Below are 27,691 nucleotides of genomic sequence, written 5' to 3' on the forward strand. Positions count from 1 at the left end.
TTTTAAAACAGACACATTTTTTATGATTACAAACCAAGCAGGGCTTTGTTAAAATTGTTACATGTAAAAGTAACAACATTGGTAGACAAAATTTGAAAAAATATAAAATAAATAAAAGTGACACAAACAATTAACTGTTAAATGTTTTCCACAATCTTCATTAACAATATTCACATTTGACATCAATACTGTTGATAAATGAGCACAAAGTAAGTTATTAGGTGACCTTTCTAATACATCTAAATGAGTATATGCGTGTGCATGTCCACAAACGCATGCAGGTGTGTACAGGTTAACCGTTGAGTTGATCCACAAAAAATTTTCATATTTTATATATTTATATATATTTTTTGCATGGTCTTCTGCAGGTCCCAAAAATGCTCTTTAAACCAAGACTTGGTGTGGAAAGATCTCCTGTCTGACAGGCAGGTTAATTTGTGTTTTCAAAACTACATGGACTGTCAAAGAGTGAAAGTGAAAGAATGAGAGAAAGACAAAAATATCAACAAAGTACAGAAGTTTGTTGTCCATTAGTTTAGGATACGTTGATTTGTTGACCATCTGTTCCACACAGAAATGTACAACTTCCAAACCACAGAGCCATGCCAACATCTCCGCTGCCCCCAACATGCATCATATAAACTGTGCACCAACACAAAGGTCCGACGAATTTCATTACATAAGATTATTATCCCTAGAACAATGCATGCTCTCATGTTTTTATGTGCCCAGAGATTATTTTTTTACAGCACTGTACAATATTTTGTAGACCAAGTAGCCTAAATGATTATTAAATCTTTACTTTTCTTGAAAAATGCAAAACCGTTTATGAAGCCAAATAGTTTGACAATAACACTGCAACGTTTGGCAAGGTCAGTAGTTCCCAACCGTTTTGATCCCAAAAAATAAAGCAGTAAAGCAAACTTAATACCACAAAAGGGACGTTTATTACATGTACAACTTTATTCTAAAAGTTTGTTATTGTCTCTACACCTTTTATTAATACCTTACAGATAAATGTTTGAAATTTAGACGATGTTTGTACCATGCCTATTGTGGGAGGCTGTGATCAGAATCAACACTGCTTTCAACTAAATACTACAGTTAATTTATTATGCTACCTCTTAAATAATTTTAAAAAACCTGTTGAAACACTTTCTATAAAATTAATGGTGGGAAGCTAAGATAAGCATTAGCTCTGCATTGTGCTAAGTGAAAAAAAAATCTTGTTAACTACATTTGTTTAACAGATTTACATAAAGCAAAAATGAGTAGGTAAAATATGCACACAGTAGATTAAAGTCACACTGCAATAAAATGTAATTTAAAAGGGAATTTGGGATAAATGTCAGGTAACATAGACAGTATAGATAGACACTTTTTGGCCTGCAATACATTTTTTTAAAATATTTTTAAGAAAAGGTTTTGGTCAGCCTAACTGTGGGAAACTACGATTAGCATTAGCACTACTTTGAGCAAAATGCCAACAACAGTTCACAAAGGTGCCTGAATATTTACTTACTTAAAAAAAATCTTGTAAACCACATTTGTTTAACAGATTAGCTTCGGGAACAAATATTTATACACAAACTAGACCTGAATGTAAGTCCATTTTCTCAAATAATTAGCATTGTCAGCAATATTTTATTAGCATTGTGTCAAGACATCGATATTGATATTTTATATAATGATATTTTAAATTCATTTCAAGTTTGAATCAAGTTAGCTTATGAAAAAAGTTAAGATATTTTCAAGAAAAAGTTTCCCTCATGCTAACTGGATTTTCTTTTTACTAAGAAACAAGCAGAAAATGAGAATTAACTTTGTAAGGTGGATTCGCTGTAAGTACATCCCTTCAGTAGCCCTGCAAACACAATAAATTAGACTGATCATTAGGAACATTTACCCCAGATATGGGCAAAGTGTAACTGAGAGTTAGCAAACTTAGCTCAAAATCAATCAGTCCAACAAAAGCAGTCATCAATCATTTTCTTTTTGTCAGTACAGAATTGAAACCTAAAACAATCCAATAAATCAGTGGCCATTCTTTAAAGCTGCAGCATCTCTACATCACAATCTAAAATACTTATGTTGAGTCAATCCAGAACTGCATTAATCTACACCAGAGATTCAAACTGAGGTCCAAATATAGATCTTTAACACTGTTTGAGATCTATGAAACCTTTATAACACGGTATTCATAAAAACGAGGCGAGCAGGGCTTTTTTTTTCTTGGTGTTTTATCAGTTTTCCCAGCAGGTTTCAGTGACCAAATTTTAATTACAAATTTCTGTGCAAATTTAGAATGATTCACCCCAGGTCCAACCAGTCTTTATAATACAGTTTTCATGCTTGTCTCAATCTAAAATGCCCAAAAAGCAGCAAAAGCTCCAAATAAGTGCCAAAATTCAGCATCATTAAACAAGTTATTTTTTCTCTTAAGGCTTTGTCCTCAACACAATCTTGACTCAATCTCCATTGGCTCAACATGCACAACACACAAACAGAAAAGTTGTCTGAGGCCCAACTGACAACACTTTTTTTATTTTTTTTATTTTTAAGACATGTGCCGCCTCTCTGGCAGGGAGGGAGACCAGGGTGGAGAGTCATATCGCCTATATCAAAAACCACTCCTTATCCCACTGTAAGGGGTAAGGATTTTAGTTTGGCTAAAAAACACTGCACACACTATAGTTCAGGTAGGAGCCTACTGGCTTTTTTTTTTATTATGAGAGGCACCTTCTCATAAAACGGAGAACAACTGCGCACAACACAGGTCAAGGGCACAACACTGAACACAGATGGAGGAAAGCAACATCCTTACTCTGCAAGGACCCAAATAACAAGGGAAGAAAGAAAACAAGTGCTTCCTAATGAAATGTTTGGATATGTTTAGCAGCAGGCCCACTGCTTATAACTACCGTTAGAATATAGCTTCACAACACACACACTGAAGAAAGAGAAGCAAAGAAAAATAAGAAAATGTCTCAAACTTTGGGCTCTGAGGCATGACTGACCAAACTCACAAAACTTGAGAAAACAGTTTTTTGAGATGCATCACTTTTGTTCATGCTTGATTTAAATGCAATAAATATGTTCATCATACAAAAGATGAAATATAAGGTGAAGAATTCCAGTGATAATCTACATTAATAAATATCTGTGATATACTGTAAAGAGTGGAACCTCCTCAAACATTGAGGAAAAATGATTAAGATATGAATAGTATACTTTTAGTTTTCCATATATGTAAACGGAATGTATTAAATTCATCATTAAAAAGTTGAACTGTGTTAAAAAAACAACTGTGACGCTTTGTTTTAGTGAGCAGGCAAGGGCTAGTTCCTGATATCAAGGCATGCCGAAAATTTAAAGGTTTACGGTTTCAAACCCGCGTAAATGTTCCATCATATCGTGCTTACAGTTCAATTAGATTCTATAGAAAGTGCAGAGGTAACCAGAAATTTATCCAGCTGTAAGGAGCATAGAGTAGCACAGTGCAGCCCCTACCCCACCTGTTGCTGTTTAATGCTGGTCATGTGGCTGAAAGAAGGCTCCTACGTTTTCCCTTGAAGAGCAGAAAGGGTGTATTGCACAATATGCAAATTTACTTTAAAACTACTAATAACTTTCGCTCATGTCTGTGCTTTAAAGTCAAGACAATTAAATGGCATACAATTTGTAAGCCTGTAATAATCAAAATGTCATTATTTTAGCTGCAGAAGGCATAAATATTGCTATTTAAAAATAAAAGCAACTATATCCGTTTATACACGTTTGCTTTAAATCTTTTTGTAAGTAGAGTGATACTGAGGTTATTTTTCTTACGGTTATTAAACTAAGAGAATATTATACCAACCAATTAATGTTATAGGATAAATTACATTTTTTGGGTAATTTATCAAGCAGAAATCTTTAAAACAAAAAGGAGAAAGAATAATAAAAAAAATCCTGCACTTTCTTTAAGTTGCCAACTTCTATTTTCTAAGTTATCCAAACTAAATACACTGAAAAGATGCTTGGGAAAAAAAAACTTTTAAAACTGGATAATTACCAAACAATTCAACTTGAGAAATGGCTAAAGTAGTTTTCAAACTGTAAAAGTTTCTGCAGCTACATTGTCCACTCAGTTTTGCTCTGGTAATACTTGCAGCAAAGTACTTGTACCTTTCCTTCCTTGCAGAGATACAAACTGCGAGTCAGAAATGCGTAAAAGAAACCGGCATTAATAATTCAGTGCTGTCACGTAACATCCTTTACAGGTGATCAATAAATATGAATATCATTGAAAAGTTAATTTATTTCATTCTTTTGAATTCCAAAAGTGAAACTTGCACCATGTAGATTTATTATACAGTTCAGAATATTTCAAGCTTTTCTTTCTGTTACTGTCATTATTAAGACTTTCAATTAAAACCCAGTTTTTCACAAAATTTGAATATAAAATAAGATCATAAAACAAATTGACAGTTGAATAGCAGACAGCTATTGACACCCACCACATGGAGTTAAGCCCTAAATGGTCATTGCTTATTGCATTATTCAAGTATATTAAATGGAAGGTTCAGTGGAGGGAAACAGTTGCGGTAAAGGGTGTAATAAACAAGAGGTATAACCTCAACCACAGGCAAATTCAAGAGTATGGAGGAGATTCAGATCATGCGAACTGAAGCTGGAATCAGTGTTCCATAAGCCACCAACACACAGATGTATCCAAGACAAGGACTACAGCTGTAACGTTCCTTGTGTTGAGCAACTCCTGAACCAGAGACAATGTCAGAAGCATCTTACCTGGGCTAAGAAGAAAAAAGAACTGAACTGTCCCTCTGTGCTCCAAAATCATATTTTCATATGAAAGCATATTTTTTTATATATATTTAAAAATCAAAGGTTTTAGCATCTGCACAAAGAGACAGAATCAAAGTTGCTTGAAGCCCATCTTGAAGTTCCTACAATCAGTAACAATTCAGGGAGGCGCGCCATCTTCTGGTGCAGAAGGCCACTATCAGAGCAACCTGGTTTATCTTGGTTCATTTTCCTCTTAAGGCTGCAGTCATTCAGGTTGTTTGTACATTTTTTATCTACCACAGTTTTTCCTTCTAACCAACTGTCCATTAATATGCTTAAATACAATATTCTGTGAACGGCAAGCCTTCTGAGCAATGATCTTTTGTGGCTTACCCTTTTTGTGGAGGGTATTAATGACTGTCTGCTGGACAAATGTTATAGTAGCACTCTTGCTTGTGATTGTATAGGCTAATTCAATTCAATTCAATTCAAAAATACTTTATTAATCCCAAAGGGAAATTAAATAATAACTGTGTAATAACTATTTTTAGTTATCATTAGCTAGAAGCCACCATTATCAAAATGAACAGAGATAAATACTTGAAATATATCACTAAACTGAAATAATATATAAACCTTTCAATGATACAGTCGTTTATTTAATGAACCTGTATATGTCAAGAGAAAACATACTGCAGCAAGTTGTTGCCTATCTGCCAAAACAAAAAATAAAATATCACATTATAAAAAAAAACAAAAAGAAAAAAGGCGGCTTCGATGTGAAGCTGATAAAACTCAGGACAGTCCCACTCTGGGAGGTTCACATACAAACTAAGGTTCCTGCATTGATGCAGGGTCAGGCTTCTCAGGGGTTTAAGCGTGATCAGAACAGTTTAGCTTGCGCCACGGTTGCTACAAATGCTGCAGACTGCAAGGAAACATTTGGCTGTTAAGCTGAGACGTGAACACAAGACGCAGCAAATATTTGTATGAAAATATCACAAAAAGGGAGCTTTGGGGTATTGAGGCAGATTACAGACTCCCAAAGCTTTTATGCACAGACTAAGGTTTCTTCATCCCTAACTACAATTTTAAGATATGCAATAGAAAATAGTAGGATATTTAAACAATAAAACTCTTTTTTCCTTTTTCTCTATCTTCTCTTTTCAGTTTCAGGAACACTACAGAAAATGTGGAGATGAAAATTAGATTTTTCAGTGATGGACAGAAAGCAGAGAGGCACTGCAAACACAAGCTCACTCCCATGTTAACTAATGGGTGTTTAAACTGGTGACTAAAAATTGATATTTTTCCTCGTTTAAATACACTCGCCCACAAGAATATGTAAATATAGAAGAGCTATGACACAGAAATCTGTAACTACACCGTTTGCAGAATTTCATATATTTTCATAATTCATAATTTCATATATTTTTTATGATGACTATGTTTCGGTTTTATTATAGATTCCTTACATGCCTGGACACATTTGTGAAGTAGTAATAGACTGTTTTGAGTCATTTGTTTTCTTTTGTGTGAAAATATTCCATGTTTTCACAGATCGAACTGAGCCTGAAAACAGGAAACAAAACTGGGTCTCTTCCGTCTTCTTTATGGAACTTTAATAAGCGGAAAAGATGGCGCACCTATGCCGTCAGAGCTGAAATACTGCCTGTAGCTGCTCCGTCTCCACCTCAACCTGCAAAGGAGTCTAGGCATGAAGTCTAGACGAGGAAAGCTGCTGCAACTATAGCCTCCGTTTGGAGCCAGACTAAAAAAAAATGTTGTCCTTTTAATTCCTGTATGTTAGCGAGAGGGTCCTGAGGAGTCTATGCTAAATTGATCCTTAACTGTCCCAGACAGCCAGCATCCCATCTGATAAAAACTGATAAAGGAAATGAGGATTTATTCTGTGCATCCATCCAATGAGATCAACACAATTTCATTGTCACAGCGTGTACTGCAAAGAGGAGAATCCCTCACTTGTCATGTTTTTAAACAGAAGAAGAGGAGCGAGGGTCGCCTTGCATCACTAAAGACGAGGAGGCGTCAGGGGAGCCTCCGCTGTAGAAAGGCACGCCGGAGGAGAGGGGAGCTGACTGATCACTGTCTTCGTAAGGTGGTTGATGAAAATTGGAGTGTGTGCTCATGTTTTTGATGATGCTGTTATTTTGCTCCAACTCGGCATCTCCTTACATCCGGGAGCCTCGCTCTTGAAGGATCTGAGGGCAGAAAATGAAAGTTAAATTACAAAACAAATCTTTTAAATCTTTGTTTTTTTGTTAATTTGGCAACGATCCAAAATGCTTCCAACTAGAGGGTGAATTAATGATTCAATTCAAAATGCAAACCCATTTGTTTTAGATGTGTAACGTGCCTAGTGATATATTGTAAACTGGTATTTCTATGTTGAGAGAACTCTTAAGTCTAAAATAAAACTTGGATCCACCAGCTTTACTGCAGCACAGCTTATATGGGCAAATATATAGTCATATTAAAAAATTAAGGAACCCCATTTCACATTTATGTCTAGATGAAAGAAGTTTCATATATCAATGTCTAATCTTATTTTTTTATTTAGCTCTGGAAAATAAATTTATTTATTAACATTTAAACTTCAAAAATTAACATTTAAACATTAAGCAAACAAGGAAAATAAAAATGTGATTTCTGGTTAAAAAATAGTTAGGAGCCAAGACACTTCCAGCTCTGTGCTTCACAGCTGGTATGACGGTCTGTTCCTGGAATGCTGTGTTTGGTTTATGTTCAACATAACTTCTGTTCTGGTGTCTGATAATTCGGTTTCAGACTCATCTACCCAAACATTTTTCCAGAAGTCTTGCTTTTTGTGGCAAACTTTCTGGTCTCTGTTTTTTTTAAATCAGTGAGCAAATATTTTCTCCTTGAACACCTTCCATGGAAGTTAAACTTGTGCAGTCAATGAACTTGTAGCAAAAACCTGCTGTAGGTCTTTTGATGACATTCTTGTGGTCTGCTTTCAGGATTCACTTGCTTGAACTGCAAGACCTGGGCGTGTTGGTAGTTGTTTTGAAAGGCTACTAGTGGTAGACTATATTTCGTAGAGGGAAATGGTTCGTTTAAATCTTTAAATCCCTCATCAGACTCAAGCTGCTTTTGAAAGCTTTGTCGATCTCCCCGGGGTGTTAACTCTCACTTCAACAGTCTGGATCACATCAAACTAAATGCAAGAGGTTTAAACAGGGCAAACCTCCTTTAAAATGCTGAGTACTGATGGTCTCATCGCACAGCGCATGCTCGCCGACCAGATACTGAGTATGGAGTGGACCAACCCGGACTCCTTAGTAATCGTCGCTGGTGACTTTAACAAAGGTAATCTGACCCACGAACTTCCCAAATACAGACAGTTTATAAAATGTCCGACCAGAGAGGACAACATTCTGGATCACTGTTACACCACCATCAGAGACGCTTATCACGCCGTCCCACGTGCTGCACTGGGCCAATCCGACCACATCATGGTCCACCTGATTCCTGCATACAGGCAGAAACTAAAGCTCTGCAAACCTGTTGTGAGGACGACAAGGAAGTGGAGCAGTGAGGCTGTGGAGAATCTCCAGGCGTGTTTAGGCTGTACAGACTGGGATGTGTTCAGGACTACTACCAACAGTCTGGATGAGTACACAGAGGCTGTGACTTCCTACATCAGCTTCTGTGAGGACAGCTGTGTACCATCATGCACCAGGGTGAGTTACAACAACGACAAACCCTGGTTCACAGCTAAACTCAGAAGGTTAAGACTGGATAAGGAAGAGGCCTTCAGGAGTGGGGACAAAGACATATACAGAGAGGTGAAGTACAAGTTTGGCAAGGCAGTAAAAGAGGCCAAACGACTGTACTCTGAGAAGCTCCAAATCCAGTTCTCAGCCAACGACTCTGCGTCTGTCTGGAAAGGGCTCAAGCAAATCACCAACTACAAGCCGAAAGCCCCCCACTCCATCAACGACCGACGCCTCGCCAACGACCTGAACGAGTTCTACTGCCGCTTTGAAAGACAAAGGGACAGTCCTGCAACCATCTCCCACGACGCCCCCCAACAGCTGCAGCCACAATCCACCACCCCCACCTCCCCAACCTCAAGAGGGGCCTTGGCACCTCCAACCCCCACCAGCCCCTACCCACGCCGAGGACGGCTCTTTCCATCCAGGAGAGGGACGTCAACAAACTCTTCAGGAGACAGAACCCCCGGAAAGCTGCTGGTCCGGATTCTGTCTCACCAGCCAGCCTGAAGCACTGCGCTGATCAGCTGTCTCCAGTCTTCACAGACATTTTTAACACCTCACTGGAGACATGTCATGTGCCAGCCTGCTTCAAGTCCTCCACCATCGTCCCTGTTCCCAAGAAGCCAAGGACCACAGGGCTTAATGACTTCAGACCCGTCGCCCTGACCTCTGTGGTGATGAAGTCCTTTGAGCGCCTTGTGCTCTCACACCTAAAAGACATCACCGACCCCCTCCTGGACCCCCTGCAGTTTGCCTACAGAGCCAACAGGTCTGTAGATGATGCAGTCAACCTAGCCCTTCACTTCATCCTCCGGCACCTGGACTCCACAGGAACCTATGCCAGGATCCTGTTTGTGGATTTCAGCTCTGCCTTCAACACCATCGTCCCAGCTCTGCTCCAGGAGAAGCTCTCCCAGCTGAGTGTGCCCGACTCCACCTGCAGGTGGATCACTGACTTCCTGTCTGACAGGAAGCAGCGCGTGAGGCTGGGGAAGCACGTCTCTGACTCCCTGACCATCAGCACCGGTTCCCCCCAAGGCTGTGTTCTCTCTCCTCTGCTCTTCTCCCTGTACACCAACAGCTGCACCTCCAGTCACCAGTCTGTCAAGCTTCTGAAGTTTGCGGACGACACCACCCTGATCGGACTCATCTCTGATGGTGACGAGTCCGCGTACAGATGGGAAGTGGACCATCTGTTGGACTGGTGCAGCCAGAACAACCTTGAGCTCAACGCTCTAAAGACAGTGGAGATGGTTGTGAACTTCAGGCAGAACCCAGCCCCACCTGCCCCCATCACCCTCTGTGACTCCACAATTGACACTGTGGAATCTTTCCGCTTCCTGGGAACCATCATCTCCCAGGATCTCAAGTGGGAGCCAAACATCAGCTCCCTCATCAAGAAAGCCCAGCAGAGGATGTTCTTCCTGCGGCAGCTGAAGAAATTCAACCTGCCAAAGACTATGATGGTGCACTTCTACACAGCCATCATTGAGTCCATCCTCACCTCCTCCATCACCATCTGGTACGCCGCTGCTACAGCCAAGGATAAGGGCAGGCTGCAGCGTGTCATTCGGTCTGCTGAGAAGGTGATTGGCTGCAGTCTACTGTCGCTCCAGGAACTGTACACCTCCAGGACCCTGAAGCGGGCAGGGAAGATTCTGGCTGATCCCTCCCACCCCGGTCACAGACTCTTTGAGACTCTCCCCTCTGGCAGGAGGCTGCGGTCCATCCGGACCAAAACCTCACGCCACAAGAACAGTTTTTTCCCATCTGCCACCAGCCTGGTTAACAAAGCCCGGAAACCACCCTGACACTCTCCCTTTCCCCCACACCCCCCCTTTTTTTGCTGACAGGACACCTGTAACCTGTAACTCTATGCGTTACATTAACGCTCAGCTTGGACTCCTGCTTACTTGCACTGCTTTACTTGCACAATGATCACCTGCACTGTTGTATTGCTCTTGCATCTTATACTGCTCTATATTTACTCTCACTCACTTAAAACTGTGCACTTATATTTATATTATATTGTAGATATGTTTGTACTGTTTAATTTGTACTGTATTGCACCGACTACGCCAAAACAAATTCCTTGTATGTCCAAAAACGTACTTGGCAATAAAGCTTTTCTGATTCTGATTCTGATTCTGATATGCATGTGATTTAAAACGCCTATGTGGAATGTTACACATTGTAAAGTGAATTCCTCACCTGAAATCACAGTTTTTAATCACATTTTAGAGAACATTTTCAAAGGTATTTTCTTCTTTTTTATTGTTAAGATTATTTGAATTTCTTTCAAAACCGATATTTATTACCCATATGTCCAACTACCTACTTAAACGTTACTAAACACTAACCTTGGCTTTCTCCGTAGGCTCAATAACAATGCCATTTGTGGAGTTGTTCAGTTCCCGGGAAACTACACACAAAAATTCTGCCTGGTCCTCGTTGCCATAGTTGTAGGAGGAACCGATACTGATGAGCTAGGGACAAAGAGACATAGGTTATACATTGGTTCCTTTTTTGTTAATTTATAAAAATTTTAAAGTAAACTAAAAAGTCAATGTCCTACAAATTCCTGTGTACAAATGACATGACCTCTAAATGCCCTGAAGTTCTGCATGTCTGCTACATATTTACGTTTCTGCATGAAATGTAGGCGTTAAACGATTTTGGTTTAACATCTGAAATAAAATGTTGAAGCAGTAGCCTTGAAACAACAAATGCCCTAAGCTGAAGCATTTTTATCTGCACCTGCTCAAACTTCCAACCGTCCGACATAGTTGAGACCATCTGTGTGAGTTCTTCCTCTTGGCACTGCAGTACTCGATACACGTGCTTCACAGGGCCCTGAGGGACCCCACACAGACACACACAGACACAAACATCAATCATCTAAAAGCAATCACACAGTTATTTTTGTTGCTTTTGCACAACAGATTGGTCTATTCAGCAACTCTGTTGCCCGTATGTTTTCAGGTTACCTGAGATGTTCGGTTCTCATTGTCCCGTATTCTCTCCTTCACCAGCCTCACGAGGGAGGCGATGTTGTAGAACTCGGCTTCTTCAAGAACGCCTAAAACAAAAGTGCACGTAAAAACATTAAGATTTTCAGATAGACCCTGCAGGTGGTGGGCCCACCACCTGCAGGGAGAACCATGAGGAACCGGTGCTGAGAGCATCGGGCAGTGGTTGAAAGTGGAGACCTCAACATCCTGATCTCCAGCTTAAACTGGCTCTAGGAACATGGAATGTCACCTCACTGGGTGGGAAGGAGCCTGAGTCTCCATTTTTTTTAAAACTGTGTCAATCTTGACGAACCTACAGATGTGTGCTGCTCATATGCAGTTTTCTGTAGAGATATGATCATGCCTGTGAAAAGGGTTTAAATGTACCTGAACAACAGACCCTGGGTCTCGAGATCATTTATTCATGGTTTGAATAAAAAAAAAACAGGCTTTTAGGCAGGGGGAGTTAAATGCTCAGAAGGAAGCAAATCGAGAGCCAAGAGCTGCAATTTTGAACGCAAAGAGAACTTATAAAGCCAAATTGGAGGAGAGTATGGCCACAAATAAACTGGGCTCTGTGTGGTCTACTATGAAGACTATGGTAGGTCATCAAAACCACCAAAATAATAGCCATATCTGTGTTGAGGGCTTCAATTATAATTTTGTATTGACCTGTGCTTTTAACTCTTTCTACAGCCGTTTTAACTCTGGGAACTTCAACTCTGACATCATGAGACTGAAGGAGGAACTGGCTCAGCATTTTGGTATAGGGCAGAAGAATATGTAAAGGGCCTTCCACAGAACTCAGGTCAACAAATGCCCTGGTCCTGATAGCATCTGTGGGCGTCTGTTAAAAACATGTGCTGTATGGCCTCAGCCAATAAATACGAGAAAGTTGCCCTTTTGTTTGGTATGGTGATCGCTAAAAGGTTGATTTTGAAAGTTTGGAAGAAGGACTTTGTACCCACATTCGATCTGTGGCTGGGAGAACTGGCAAACACTTTACATCTGGAAAGACTGAGATATTGCAATGAGGACAGAGTAAACGTGTTTGAGAAAATGTGGAACACTGTATTAAAATCCCTCCAGTGATGTGATTGTAAATGATCAAAGAACTAACGCCTGGTATTGTGTGTGCCCTTGTTTCTTTGTGTGCTTTTGGAATGTTTTGTTTCAAACTGTGGTGAATTTATCTCATATTATTTTGACTGTGTAGCTTTTGTTATATGATGTGCAGTTTTTGTATAGGTGGGTAGGTAAGGGAGTTGAATGATGTTGTGGAAGTCTATTATGGTACTAAAAAGCCAATAAATATATATATATATATAAAAAAAAAAAAAAAAACGTGCTGTGGAACTCAGCCCAACACTTCTTAAAGGAACAATCTGTACCTAGTGTGAAAAGATGCCACAATTGTTCATGTTCAAAAACTAAGCAACCCTTAATGATTTTAGACCGGTTGCCCTTACTTCAGTCGTAATGAAAATATTTGAAAAACATGTGAGGGCAAAGGTTCATAGGTGTACAGAGAGGCTGATTGATCCCTTACAACTGGTGTACAGTCTGCATAGGGGAGTTGAGGGCGCCACGTCACCTTAATGAATCTGGTTTGAGTCACCTGGATGGAAACAAAACTCATGCCAGGCTTTTATTTGTGGATTTTACCTCAGCTTTTAACACCATTCAGCCCCATGTTTTAGTCAGCCGCCTCTTAAATGATTTTAATCTGAGCAAGAATCTTGTGGGGTGGATATTTAGCTTTTTTAACTGACAGGGCACAGAGGATAATGGTTAATGGAGTGTTATCTGACCCTGTCTGCAGCTCCCCTGGGTCACCACAAGGATGTGTCCTGTCGCCGTTGCTTTTCATCCTGTACACCAGCATGATGAACAGCCAATATGAGAACAAGTTTATTCTGAAGTTCGCAGATGACTGTAATTGTGAGCTTGCTTCAGGAAGGGGAAGCCAGCCATGGGCCAATTGTGCAGGATTTTGTGAAGTGGTATGAGGAGTCTTTTCTGCTGACGAATGTAAAGAAAACCAAAGACATGGTAATTGATTTTAGGAAAAAGTGCCACTGTTTTGACCCAGTCTCCATTCGGGGGGAGACTGTGGAACAGGTGACCCAGTATAAATACCTGGGCACAATTATTGACTCTGGGCTGAATTGAGGCTAACTTCGTGGCAGTCTGTAAAGGGGGTCACCACCGTCTGAACCATCTTAGGCAACTGGCTGCATTCAATGTTGACAAGACTCTTATGACCATGTTTTATTGTTCTTTTATTTAATCTATTTTGTCTTTCTGTCTATTCTCGTGGTTTGGAAATGCTTCTGCAAAAAATAAGATTTGCCTTAATCAGATTGTGAAATGGACTGCCAAGCTTATTGGGCAGCCACAGGTGACCTCTGCACTCCCTGAACCTCTTCGTTCAATACCTGCCATCACGACAGAAGTTGGTGGTTCCAAAAAGTAGAATACAAAGTAGAAGCACTGTGCCGGTTCGCAGCCGAGTATGAAGCGGCTGGGATGTGGATCAGCTCCTCGAAGTCCAAAGGCATGGTTCTCGACCGGAAAAGGGTTCCTTGCCCTCTTCTGGATGGATGGAAGCTCCTGCCTGTTCACGACAGAGGAGAATGGAGAGGAAGATCGACAGATGAATCAGAATAGAACCGTCGATTGAGGTGGCTCGGGCATCTGTATCAGATGCCTCCTCGAAGCCTCCCCTGGGAGGTGTTCCAGACACGTCCCACCGAGAGGAGGCCTAGGACACGCTGGATGGACTATGTCTCTCGGCTGGCCTAGGAATGCCTTGGGCTCCCCCCAGAGGAGCTGGAGGAGGTGTCTGGGGAGAGGGACGTCTCGGTGTCTATACTAGGTCTGCGGCTTCCATGACCCGGGCCCGGATAAAGAGGAAGATGACGAGAACGGGTTCTGCTTTGTTTGGGGTGGTGAAACGGAGACCCGCTGAAGCTAATGCGGACAGGTTGATACAAATTTTATTCTAAATGAGATGTTTTAAACACTGATGGTCCAAGTAATGTGAGTTTGCTCCATTTTATCTGTGTTTTTCCTTAACCTCTATCTTGCAGCTTTGTCTACAACAGAGCTCATTTTACTCGCTCTGTAATTGTTAGATAATGTGCCGTCAGCGGTTGTATTCACATTAATATTTGTATTAATGGTATTTCAAGCACGTGTGAAACTAAAAGGATACGCCATTTTTCCTTTGTTAGCAAAGACCGCTAATGCATGTGCCAGGAAGGTCAAAAGTTTATGTTCCCCTCTGCCATTTTATGGTAAATGGCCTGCACTTCTATAGCGCTTTATCAAGTCCCCTAGAGACCCCCTAAACTCTTTATACTACAATGAGTCATCCACCCATTCATACACACATTCACACAGACAGTGGTGAGCTACATTGTAGCCACAGCTGCCCTGGGGCAGACTGACAGAAGTGAGGCTACTTTACAATCGGCGCCACCGAGCCCTCTGACCACCATCAGCAGGTAAGGCAGTGAAGCCTTATGACCAAGGACACACCAACTAAGACAGACGGAGCAGGGGCTCGAACCAGCAACCCACCGGTTACAAGACGAATCCCTACCACTGCAACCACTGTAGCACTGGGTGGCTTGCCCACCTTAGTAGTCCATTACTCCAAGTGATGGCTAGTTAATATAATATTTAGATCAATGGTGCAAAAGATTAATTACATTTAGATTTAATTTGGCAAATAATATTTTCTTAAATATTATTTTTACCAAAATAATCATTGCTGATTAAAACATTAAGAGTAAATTATCCAAAAAAGGATAATTTACTTCTAATTTGGCAAATCATTCTTTACAATACAATCTTATTAAAATGTTTAACTTGCCTTCTGATTTTGCATTGTAACTGGTTGTTTGAAGACATACCAACTGCTGTCTTTAACTAGTTTTAAAACTAATTTGTCTTCACTTCCAAAATTTTCAAGATAAACCTTTGTTCTTACACATGAACATCCACATTGAACTGTCAGATCATTGCATCATTTTTATTGGTTCCCTTGTTCTTTTATTTGTACATAGTTCATCAGGTGAGAATGCGAATTAAATGAAGCCACCAAAGGAGCTACTACCATTAATGTTTTGCTTTTATTTCCCATAGAAAGGACTCCTGGATCAGTGCTTGTGTGTTCCTTTTGTGTCTCTGCTCTGTTCTCTAAAACCCCCCATTGGTCATGGCAGATGGCCGCTAACACTGAGCCTGGTTCTGCTGGAGGTTTCTTCCCAGTAAAGACGAGTTTTCCTCTCCACTGTCGCTACATGCATGCTCAGTATGAGCGATTGCTGCAAAGTCAATGCAAGCGACTGTCCACTGTCTCTACATGCTCATCCAGGAGGAGTGAATGCTGCAAGTCACTGATTCGATGCAATCTGCTGGGTTTCTTTAGATACAAAACTTTTTATCCAATTTGAATAATAAACTAAATCTGACTGCACTTTTTTTTTTTTGATAGTTACGATTACTTGGAATGTATTATGTACTGACCGGAAACCTGTATGATTCGATTGAATTTACTTAATAAAGTGCCTTGAGACGACATGTGTTGTGAATTGGCACTATATAAATAGAAAACTGTCTAGGTGGTGTCCAGAAAACAATGTGGGTTACATTGATAACTGGCGAACATTTTGGGGAAAACCTGGTCTGATCCGGAGAGACGGCATCCATCCCACTTTGGATGGAGCTGCTCTTTTTTCTAGGAATCTGGCCGAATTTATTAGTTCTCCAAAACTCGGACAATCCAGGGTTCAGACCAGGAAGCAGGGTTGTAGTTTAACGCTCCTCTCTGCAGCTTCTGTACTGCTACCCACCCATTACCCTATTAAGACAGTGTATTAAAAAATAATCTAAAAGGAGGAAATCAGGAAAATCTAATAAAAATAAACACAACTCAGACCGAAAAGAAAAATAAAACAATTAAATGTGGCTTACTGAACATAAGATCTCTCTCTTCAAAGACATTGCTAGTTAGTGACCTGATTTGTGACAATCAGATTGATTTACTTTGCCTCACAGAAACCTGGCTGCAGCAAGAGGATTATGCTACTATAAATGAGTCAACTCCTACTAATTATTTAAATTTTCACATTCCTCGAAATACTGGGCGAGGAGGATTAGTAGCAACCATCTTTCAGTCGGATTTATTGATTAGTCCCAGACCAATCAATAGCTACAACTCTTTTGAATATTTAATCCTTAGTTTTCCTCATCCAAATTGCAAAGCACTAAAACCTCTTCTGTTTGTTGTTTGGTACCGTCCACCAGGCCCTTACTCTCAATTTTTAGATCAGTTTTCAGACCTTTTATCTGATTTAGTGTTAAATACAGATAAAGTTGTTATAGTGGGGGATTTTAACATTCATGTTGACGCTGAAAGTGATAGCCTAAATATAGCGTTTAATGCTATCTTAGACTCAATTGGCTTTGATCAAAACATTAACAAACCTACCCACCTTTGTCTTCATTCTCTGGACCTTGTGCTGACATATGGCATTGAGTGTAAAGACATAACAATATTTTCTCATAACCCTGTCCTGTCTGATCATTTTTTAATAACCTTTGAGTTTAATTTAACCGAGTACTCCACACCTGAAAGAAAATTTCATTATAGTAGATCATTATCAGGCGATGCTGTAACAACCTTTAAAGAATCTGTTCTACTTTTAATTTCCTCATTATCACTGAAAAGCACAGGGGAGGGCAATAATTTTGTTTCTTCCCCTTCACAAATTGATTATTTTGTTCATAGTGTTTCTTCATCATTGCGTGATGCATTAGACAATGCAGCCCCCTTGAAAAAGAAGGCAATCATTAATAGGAGGCTAGCTCCTTGGTTTAATTCAGAGCTGCGTACTTTAAAGCACAATGTTAGAAAATTGGAGAGAAAATGGCGCTCTACACACCTAGAGGATTCCTACTTAATCTGGAAAAATAGCCTACTGTTGTATTAAAAGACACTTCACCAAGCCAGAACAGCTTATTTCTCATCATTAATAGAAGAGAACAAGAATAATTCTAGGTTTCTCTTTAGTACAGTTGCTAAACTTACACAGTCATAGCTCTGTTGAGCCATCCATTCCCTTAGCTCTTAGCAGCCATGACTTCATGGGATTCTTCTTAAATAAAATTGATTCTATTAAAAAGAAAATCTTTGACATACTCCCGAAGATGATTACTTCATCCTCAGCAAGTGAGACAACATTGGAAATAACTGCAGAACCTGATTTGTGTTTGGACTGTTTTGATCCTGTGAAGCTTCCTGAGTTATCAGAAATATTAGCTTCATCTAAACCTTCAACTTGTATGTTAGACCCAATCCCAACCAAATTATTTAAGGAAGTGTTCCCTCTGATCACCAGCCCCATTTTAGATATGATTAATCTATCTTTAGTAAATGGATATGTACCACAGGCTTTTAAGTTAGCTGTAATTAAACCTTTACTTAAGAAACCTTCGCTTGATCGAGATGACTTGAAAAATTACAGACCTATATCCAATCTTCCATTCTTATCTAAAATTCTTGAGAAAATTGTTGCTAATCAAATGTGTGAGCATTTACACAGCAATGACCTGTTTGAAGAGTTTCAGTCAGGTTTCAGAGCTCATCATAGCACTGAAACAGCTCTGCTGAAAGTCACTAATGATATTCTTATGGCCTCAGAATGGACTTGTGTCTGTTCTGGTTCTGTTGGATTTCAGTGCTGCATTTCATACAGTCGATCACAATATTCTCTTAGAAAGGCTGGAATATGCTGTAGGGATCAGGGGAACAGCGCTAGGCTGGTTTAAATCTTATCTGTCTGACAGATTCCAGTTTGTTCATGTAAATGATAAATCATCTTTAAACTCCAGGGTTAATTGTGGAGTACCACAGGGTTCAGTACTTGGGCCAATTCTCTTTACTATATATATGCTTCCAATAGGTCAAATTATCAGGCAGCATGGGATAAATTTTCACTGTTACACTGATGATGCTCAGCTTTACTTATCCATAAATCCTGATGAGCCCAACCAGTTAGATAGACTACAAGCAGGTCTTGAAGATATAAAAACTTGGATGACGTTAAATTTGTTGCTTCTAAATTCAGACAAGACAGAAGTTGTCGTCTTTGGACCGGAGTCTTGAAAAAAGAAACTGCTTAGTCAATCACTTAACCTGGATGGCATTAAATTGACCTCCAGTAATAAAGTAAAAAACCTTGGTGTTATTTTTGACCAGGACATGTCATTTAAATCCCATATTAAACAGGTTTCTAGGATTTCCTTCTTTCACCTCTGGAACATTGCCAAAATGAGAAATATCCTATCCAGGAGTGATGCTGAAAAACTAGTCCATGCATTTGTTACTTCAAGGCTGGACTATTGTAATTCGTTACTATCAGGATTTCCACAAAATGCAGTTAAAAGCCTTCAGCTGATTCAAAATGCTGCAGCAAGAGTTCTGATGAAAATTAAAAAGATAGATCATATTTCTCCTATTTTAGCTTCCCTTTATTAGCTCCCTGTTAAATCCAGAATAGAATTTAAAATTCTCCTCCTCACATATAAAGCCCTCAATGATCTAGCTCCATCATACATCAGAGATCTGATTGTTCCATATGTTCCTAACAGAGCACTTCGTTCTCAGACTGCAGGTTTACTGGTGGTTCCTAGAGTCTCTAGAAGTAGAATGGGAGGCAGATCCTTTAGTTATCAGGCTCCTCTCCCGTGGAACCAGCTCCCGGCTTTAGTCCGTGAGGCAGACACCCTGTCTACTTTTAAGGCTAGGCTTAAAACTTTCCTTTTTGATAAAGCTTATAGTTAGAGTGGCCTTCCTCCCTCCCTGTTGGTTGGAATAAGGGGGAGTCAGGTTTAGCCTAAACCGGCTCAGTTATGGTTGAGGTGCAAACACACCCTCCATTTCTGCTACCTGTATGACCCCTTCTCTTTTCCGATGGTTGTGATCAGTCTGACAGAGAGAGGTATCCCAATCCTTGTGGTTTATAGTATAAAAATGACCATCAGTGGGACCCTTTGTGAGGTGCCATGAGACGACATTGTTGTAAATAAGCGCCGTTTAATTAAATAATCTGAACTGAAACTATCTGTGTAGTTATTCTGCTATAGGCTTAGGCTGCTGGAGGACATAACGACCACTTTCACCCTCTTCGCTACATTCTCACACTACTCTCCAATTTTGCATTGTTTGCTGTTATTTCAGCTTTTAACCTTGTTCTCTCTTTTCTCTTCCTAGAAGCTACACCTGGCCTGGCTCTGTGTCTGCCTGTGACACCTTTCTGGAGAGGGGAATCGTCCGAGCTTGTGCTGGCAACAACTTAATGCTCACCCTCTACCGATGATCCACATAGCCCTGTCTTTTAGTGTTTAACCCTTTCTCTCTCCTAGACATGGAAATTGACTGAGCTTTTACTGTAACTAATTATATGTGCTCTCTTTCAGACTCTAACCTTGAAAACTGGCTCAGAGTTTCTGTTCTTTATTTCTAGATGAAACGACTAAAGGAGCTACATCCATTAACATTTACTTTTCCTTCCCATAGAAAGTACTCCTGGATCAGTGCTTCTGTGTTCTTTTTGTGTCTCTGCTCTGTTCTCTCAAACCCCCAGTCGGTGGAGGTTTCTTCTTGTTAAAAGGGAGTTTTTCCTCTCCGCTGTCGCTACATGCATGCTCAGTATGAGGGATTGCTGCAAAGTCAACGCCAGTGACTGTCCACTGTCTCTACATGCTCATCCAGGAGGAGGGAATGCTGCAAGTCACTGACTGGATGCAATTTGCTGGGTTTCTTTAGATACAAAACTTTTTAACCAATTTGAATAATAAACTAAATCTGACTGCACTTTTTTTTTGATAGTTACGATTACTTGGAATGTATTATGTACTGACCGGAAACCTGTATGATTCGATTGAATTTACTTAATAAAGTGCCTTGAGACAACATGTGTTGTGAATTGGCGCTATATAAATAGAAAACTGAATTGAATTGAAAAAGTAGTTTTCTTTATCCCTTCATTTTGCTTTGTAGTTTAGTTAAATTGTTCTAGTCTAGTAAAGAGTCTGTTAATTAAAATATATTTAACATGGAGTAAGACAAAATGGTTTCCGTTTATAAATTCTTATATTTTAAGGAGAAGTGTGTGCAGAGTTTGGTGTTTTGAGAATGCCAGTGCTCGAATCACTCTTTCATCTATTGTCCTAATACCACCGCCATGCTGGGCTGTTATTCCCAGGACAATCCTTAACAGACCAAAAGTTATTTAATTGAATATTAAATAACTTGAGCACATTATTGCACATTACCTTCCTCAGCCAGGTTCTTATCCATGATCAGTTTTCCATGTCTGAGGTAATTCAAGATAGGGCCAAAGTATGTGGGGTCCCTGTCGATAAGGTAGGCTCCAGTCTCGTCCTGTAATCAAACAAAGATCTGTGTTTTTGCTCTGACAATACCACATGGAAAACACAACATTTACCAAAGGACTACTTGGTATCAGTATGGTCATATTGCCCAAGATGGGCAATGGCACAAATATGTTTGACTGTTAGACATTTTTCAGCCAGTAGAAGTAAAATTTATTTTGGTTTGCCCAATACTTTAAACTGATTCTTTTTTAAATCACATTTTATTTCTGTTTGCATAACAGGCAATGAACACTAAAAGAACAATGTATTGTTTTGTCTGTATTTGCACAGTTTATTTGCATTTCATACAATTGTGCCAAAAATGTTTGAACTGTAACTTTGATAATAAACAATAAAACACTAATGTGCAGTTTGTGAAGAGAACCGGTGTAGTTGGGAATGGTCAGATTTCCTTTTCAAAGATCAGTCATTGTCGTTGTTACAAAATCGTTAAAACCATATGGTTGAGTCAACGTGATCCTTTAAGATAAATGTTATGTCCCAACAGGGTTTTCTAAAGAACTGCAGAATTATCCACAACTTACAATGAGCCCAAACCTATCATTTAGCCCTACCATGCATGCACTTGCAGTGCAGCGTATAGTATTGCCGTGGGTCCAGTAAAATCAGAGGGAAGAAGAAGGAAAAAAGCCCATCACTTGGCAGTCAAGAAGAGAAAAGCTGTTTGAAGAATCTAAAGTAGTGAGTTCAGACTGGAAGTAGTGCTACTGTTCTGGCAAATGGTGTAATTTGTTTGAGGTGAGACAAGAGGAATGCGGAATTTATTAATGTTATGAGTTATTCAGCTTTGTGACACAATTTTTTTAAACTTCACAATCTCTTGTCCATATCTATAGGTACATAAACAAAATGATCAAGAAAATAAACCAAAAGATTCGATCTAAAAGAGCATGAGAATACCCTTCGATTGATAACAAGATCATGTATGCCAGTTAAATATTCAGATAGTAACAGTGTTTAAAACCAATCATTCTGGGGTAATTTATGTCCCTCAGTTTATATCCAAATTTGTGAAACGCTGTATCACAATAGTTACAAAAGCTGCTTAATTTGATATTTTTTTAGATAACAGACTTGTCATTTTATTCAGACAAAATATCACGTTTGTTACTGTAGACTATAATGTTTTCATGATTAACAGCAGCAGCTTACCTTAAAAATCCCACATTCTTTTTCAAAGTCACATTTTAAGTTAAATTCTGAAACTGAACTACAAATTACTTCCAATTTTTTTATGGTGTAAGAGATTTTGATTATTGATTATAAATATTTTTCAAAAATTATCATTTAAAACCAGAATGAAATTATTTCTTACGAATAGATATCAGAGGTACACTCTGGTGGTGTGATTATTGGGCTCACAGCACTTAATAATTACAATTAGTTAATTGTCATTAATAATTGATAATTATTAACCAAAAATACGCTCAATATCAACCATTTTACCGAATGATGTGGAACACTAACCTTAGTTGACAGACAAATCACTCTTGCACAAACACAAACGCTCTCTCTTTATCTATGTGAAATTTTATTAAACCAATAGCCCCCTATTACAATCAACTATTCTGGTCTAACAACCTTCACCTTGTTAAGTATACACTTTTCTACATAAGGGAGTAAATGAATATCCAAAAATGAAAATGCGTAATGAGTGTAAATAGAGATCAAACCATCAATTTATGGACAGAATGGAAATAAAATAACAATTTGGGTTGACTCGGAAAGTGGAGCAGAATTAATAAACAGTGGCCATCAGCTGTTATACGGTGAGCCAGGCCAGCTCAGAGGCGGTGAAGCACCTTGCATCTGGCCCCTTAGCCACTAACAGCGGACGTGTCTCGAAACAAAGGGTCATAAAACTTTGAGGTGGGAACCCAGTGGAAAAACACAAAGGCCATAAACTGAAATAATGGAAATGACCACGAGGATCAGTTCCCAGCCTCAGTCTGCTTTAATGTCCACTTTACCTCCAACTGAGTCAGTGCTCAGTAGATCCAAACACGGTACAAATGTACCAGCATTCCAACTTTGCTGAGCGCAGCTGCACTTCGCAGTCTAACAATATTCAAAAGCAATCACAGTTCAGCATAAACATTGCATATAACATACAACTTAAAAACACCTTGGGTTAAATGAATGTATCCTAAAGTATCCTAGTTTATCCCGCCCAGGAGGAAAAATCATTTCCTTGGAAAACCTCTGTGGGTTTTTCTTGAGTAACGCTCTACAGACATGCCTTTAATCGGTAAAGTAAATCTCCTGGTCTTCTTATCCCAGAAAGATTTCTAGCTTTGTCAAGCTTCTCATGAGGTTGGCCAGTGATGGAGAGTGGAGTGAAAACCCGCCTGCGAGCTTCTGATTCTCCAGAGATGTGCCACTGTTATGTGGGAACCAGTCTCGGCTCCAGCGGAAATAGCAAGGGCGAAGCGTGCCCTTATAAAGCTCACTTACAGTCATGTCAGAGCTGCAACGCCTCCCAGCTACATGCTGGGAGGTGTAGTCGAAGTTAGTTTCAGGTCAAAATGGACAATTGCCCAAGAATGGAATCTGGCTCTTGCATAGTCTAAATAAGCATGTGTTTACATTTCAAATAGGTTGATTTTAGTATGTAAGTACTAAAAACTAAATATTGACAAACAGGCCTCCTGGAATAGAAACAAATTGTCAGGTAAATCTGTTAAGAAGGCAGAACGGTGATGTAGTTTCCGGGCACACCACTTGGGGACGCAGCAGACTCAGCAGAGACACCCAGACGTCCTTCTCCCCAGACACCTCCTCCATTACTGCGGCAGCCGCACCGATCCGTCTGTCGATCTCCCGCTCCATTCTTCCCTCACTCGTGAACAAGACCCCGAGATACTTCAACTCCTCCATTTGAGGCAGGAACTCCCCTCCAACCTAAAGAGGACAAGCCACCCTTTTCCGGTCGAGAACCATGGCCTCGGACTTGGAGGAGCTGATCTTCATCCCAGCCGCTTCACACTCGGCTGCGAACCGCCACAGCGCATGCTGTAGGTCTTGGCTAGAGGGAGACGAAATCCAATGGTCCCCAAACCAGACCCCGTCCGGCCCTTGGCTGCACCTAGAAATCCTGTCCATAAAAGTTATGAACAGGACCGGTGACAAAGGGCAGCCCTGCTGGAGTCCAACATGCACCGGGAACAGGTCCGACTTAGTGCCACAAAACACATGTGGACCGGTTGGGCAAACTCCCACGAACCCTCGAGTACCCTATAGAGGGTATAGAGCTGGTCCAGTGTTCCACAGCCGGGACGAAAACCACACTGCTCCTCCTGAAGCCGAGGTTCGACTATTGGCCGGACTCTCCTCTCCAATACCCTGGTGTAGGCCTTACCAGGGAGGCTGAGGAGTGTGGTCCCCCTATAGTTGGAAGACACCCTCCGGTCACCCTTCTTATGAAGTGGTACCACCACCCCAGTCTGCCAGTCCAGAGGCACTGTCTCCGAACGCCACGCAATGTTGAAGAGGCGTCTCAACCATGACAGCCCCACAACATCCAGAGACTTGAGGTACTCAGGGCGGATCTCATCCACCCCCGAAGCCTTGCCACCGCAGAGCTTTTTAACCACCTCGGTGACTTCAGCCTGGGTGATGAAAGAGTCCAACCCCGAGTCCCCAGCCTCTGCTTCCACCAAGGAATGCGTAATGGAATGATTGAGGAGATCCTCGAAGTACTCCTTCCACCGCCCGATAATGTCCTCAGTCGAGGTCAGTAGCCTCCCACCCCCACTGTAAACAGTGTTGGTGAAGCACTGCTTCCTCCCCCTGAGGTCCCGAACGGTTTGCCAGAATCGCTTCGAGGCCAATCGGTAGTCCTTCTCCATGGCCTCACTGAACTCCTCCCAGGCCCGAGCTTTTGCCTCTGGCACAGCCCGGACCGTGGCACGCTTGGCCTCACGCTACCCGTCAGCCGCCTCAGGAGTCTCACAAGCCAACCACAGCCAATAGGACTCCTTCTTCAGCTTGACAGCGTGCCGTTCTCCACCACCGGGTTCGGGGATTGCCGCCGCGACAGGCACCACAGACTTTACGGCCGCAGCTACGGGCAGCAGCATCAACAACAGATGCGGAGAACATGGTCCACTCGGACTCTATGTCTTCAACATCCCCCGGAATCTGGTCAAAGCTCTCCCGGAGGTGGGAGTTGAATACATCCCTGGCCGAGGGCTCTGCTAGACGTTCCCAGCAGACCCTCACTATGCGCTTGGGCCTACCAAGTCTGTCCGGCTTTCTCCTCAAAGAAAGTCTCCTCAAAGACCTGTCCCCAACCCGGAGGCGCAGGGATGCGACCCTCTCATCCACTGGGGTAAACCCCAACACGAGATGACGGAGATGGGCGGCAACAAACAAACCACCTCCAGCCCGCCACCTCTCCCCATGGGCAACTCCAAAGTAGAAGAGAGTCCAGCCCCTCTCGAGGAGATGGGTTCTAGAGCCCATGCTGTGCGTGGAGGTGAGCCCGACTATTTCTAGTCAATATCTCTTGACCTCCCGCACAAGCTCAGGCTCCTTCCCCCCCAGCGAGGTGACATTCCACACCCCTAGAGCCAGCCTAAGCATCTGGGAATGGGCCGACAAGGTCTCCACCTTCGTCTGTCGCCCTCACGGTTCCCCCTGCAGGTGGTGGCCTCGCGTCTCTCATTCAGGCTTGGCTCAGCTAGGTCCTACGAGGAGCAACCCAGCTACCAGGCGCTCCCCGACGGGTCCCTAACCGAGGCCTGGCTCCAGGGTGGGACCCCGGCTCTGCCGTACCGGGCAACGTCACGTGCCTCGATGTAATCGTCCTCATGAGGGATTAGTTGTAAGTAATTTTCAGAAAGGTTTTAAAAAAAACTGTGTTTCAGTATGCAGGGGGGAACATCAGAAGCTGAGTTCGGAAGCAGTTTATGTGGTGTTTTTTGAGAGTGGGCGTCCATAAGACTGATGAGTTTTATACTGCTCAGTAAGGATAATAGATTTGTTGTTGTGGACATTTTTTGTTCGCTCCTTTTACTAGATAGGACATATATCTAATCAAGCTAAGTATTTTTCCCTTCAGTTGATGTTTTTTCTTATCACATTTAGTTTCTTTCCCTTTATTTAATCTTCACATTATCAGTGATTGAAACATAACACTGGAAGAATGCTAAACCAGTATATTTTATTTGTTACTAAATATTGTTTAGGTCACCAATTAAGGCTTTCATGCCTATTAGTTAGGCCTACAAGAGAGCATGTGGCTGTGCTATGTTAAGTAACCTACTGATATGCAAAGTGATGATTACTGAATTGTAATTTGTGTTTTATTGGTGTATTGGTCTGTAGAACCACACCCATGTTTGCAACCCTCAAATAAATCTGCTAATTAAAGAAACCAGAAAGGCATCACCTGGACTGGGTTTTGAACTAGGGGTCATACAAACTTCTAACTGGTGCGCTCTCTGCGATCACTACCATAGTAAGCCAGACATTCATTCAAAATCATTGCTACAACATCAGACATGGTTTGGTAAGACAAAAACTTCAACGAGCCCCAGCTATGTTGTTAAGGAGAAAGGAAGAAAAAGGTTAAATATTCAGAATGCATTTGAAGTAAGTTAACTGATATTATGGAAAATGCAACCTGCAATACAAAGAAAATCAGGTAACAATGCAGCCAGTAGCCTAATCACAAATAAAGCTTTTGGAGCAGAATATTGCAATCTGTCAAAAGTTGTTAGCCATGTTTGCTAATGCCAGCTGACCAGCTCCATCCTTGCGCCTCACGTGATGTCATCAACCCAAATAAATATTACAGAGAATTAGCAGTGTATTCTTTAGAGTACTTTAATAATACTTTGTAATATCCTGCTGAGGAAATCCATACTTTATCCAGCTTTGCCTTTACTGTCAACGAACATTTATTATTTTAAAAAAAATCCCTATCACTATATAACATCTTTAAGTCTACTCACTTTATCTGAATCCAGGTCCGGGTCTTCTTGACACAGTCGGAACAGGAAAGACTTTGGATCCCTACATAACGTCTGTTTGGTCGTGATGAAATAGGTCCCGCCAACGTTAAGCCGAACCCAGCGTGAGCCCGGTTTGTCTAACGGTTCGGACGGTGAGCTTGGGTTGCTCTTCAGTGGGAAACCAAACACCGACCTACCGCTGCCTCCGCTACTGCCTCCTCCGCCGGGGCTAAGCTGGCCGCTGCTCCGTGCAGGAACCATGAGAGTGGGCGACGCCAGGCGCATCGTGCCCCGAACGTCGCGATGCTCGGGCTGATCTATGGTCGCTGTTCCACTTGGTTCCACGATATGCAGTTCGGCCATTTTTTCCCTTCTAAACAACACTCACGGTAGTACCGCTTAGCTAACGACCCACTGCGGGGAACCAGCTTCTCTCAGTTGACTGGTTGTAAACAGAGTGGGGGGACTGTTCCCCGAGGGCATCAGGGCGTTGCCACCTCCACCTCCAGACCAAAGATTGGGACCCAAATATGACCACCAGCAGCTAAAAGACTTCTATAGCTCTACCGTCAATCGCTTCTTCTTAAGATATAATGCTCATTCTTTGCAATTCAAACGTTAATCAGAGAAGAGCAGTTCTTCCGGGTTGTAACGTGATTAGTGTTTACTTCCTCTGTGTCACGGTTTTTCAGAATAAAAGCCA

The 27,691-nt window shown here is 41.2% G+C and overlaps 1 protein-coding gene across 1 annotated transcript; it reads right to left on the minus strand.

Moving 5' to 3' along the window:
- Positions 1-27,691, minus strand: kctd2 (potassium channel tetramerization domain containing 2). The gene is made up of 6 exons (XM_047376197.1): positions 26,989-27,691; positions 20,909-21,017; positions 11,537-11,628; positions 11,307-11,402; positions 10,910-11,035; positions 1-7,010 (listed from the first exon to the last, which is right to left on the minus strand). The coding sequence occupies exons 1-6, from the start codon at positions 27,349-27,351 to the stop codon at positions 6,981-6,983; spliced, it is 816 nt and encodes a 271-aa protein (XP_047232153.1). The 5' UTR covers positions 27,352-27,691; the 3' UTR covers positions 1-6,980.

The sequence above is a fragment of the Girardinichthys multiradiatus genome, chromosome 10, assembly GCF_021462225.1.
Source record: "Girardinichthys multiradiatus isolate DD_20200921_A chromosome 10, DD_fGirMul_XY1, whole genome shotgun sequence".
Lineage (NCBI taxonomy): Eukaryota > Metazoa > Chordata > Actinopteri > Cyprinodontiformes > Goodeidae > Girardinichthys > Girardinichthys multiradiatus.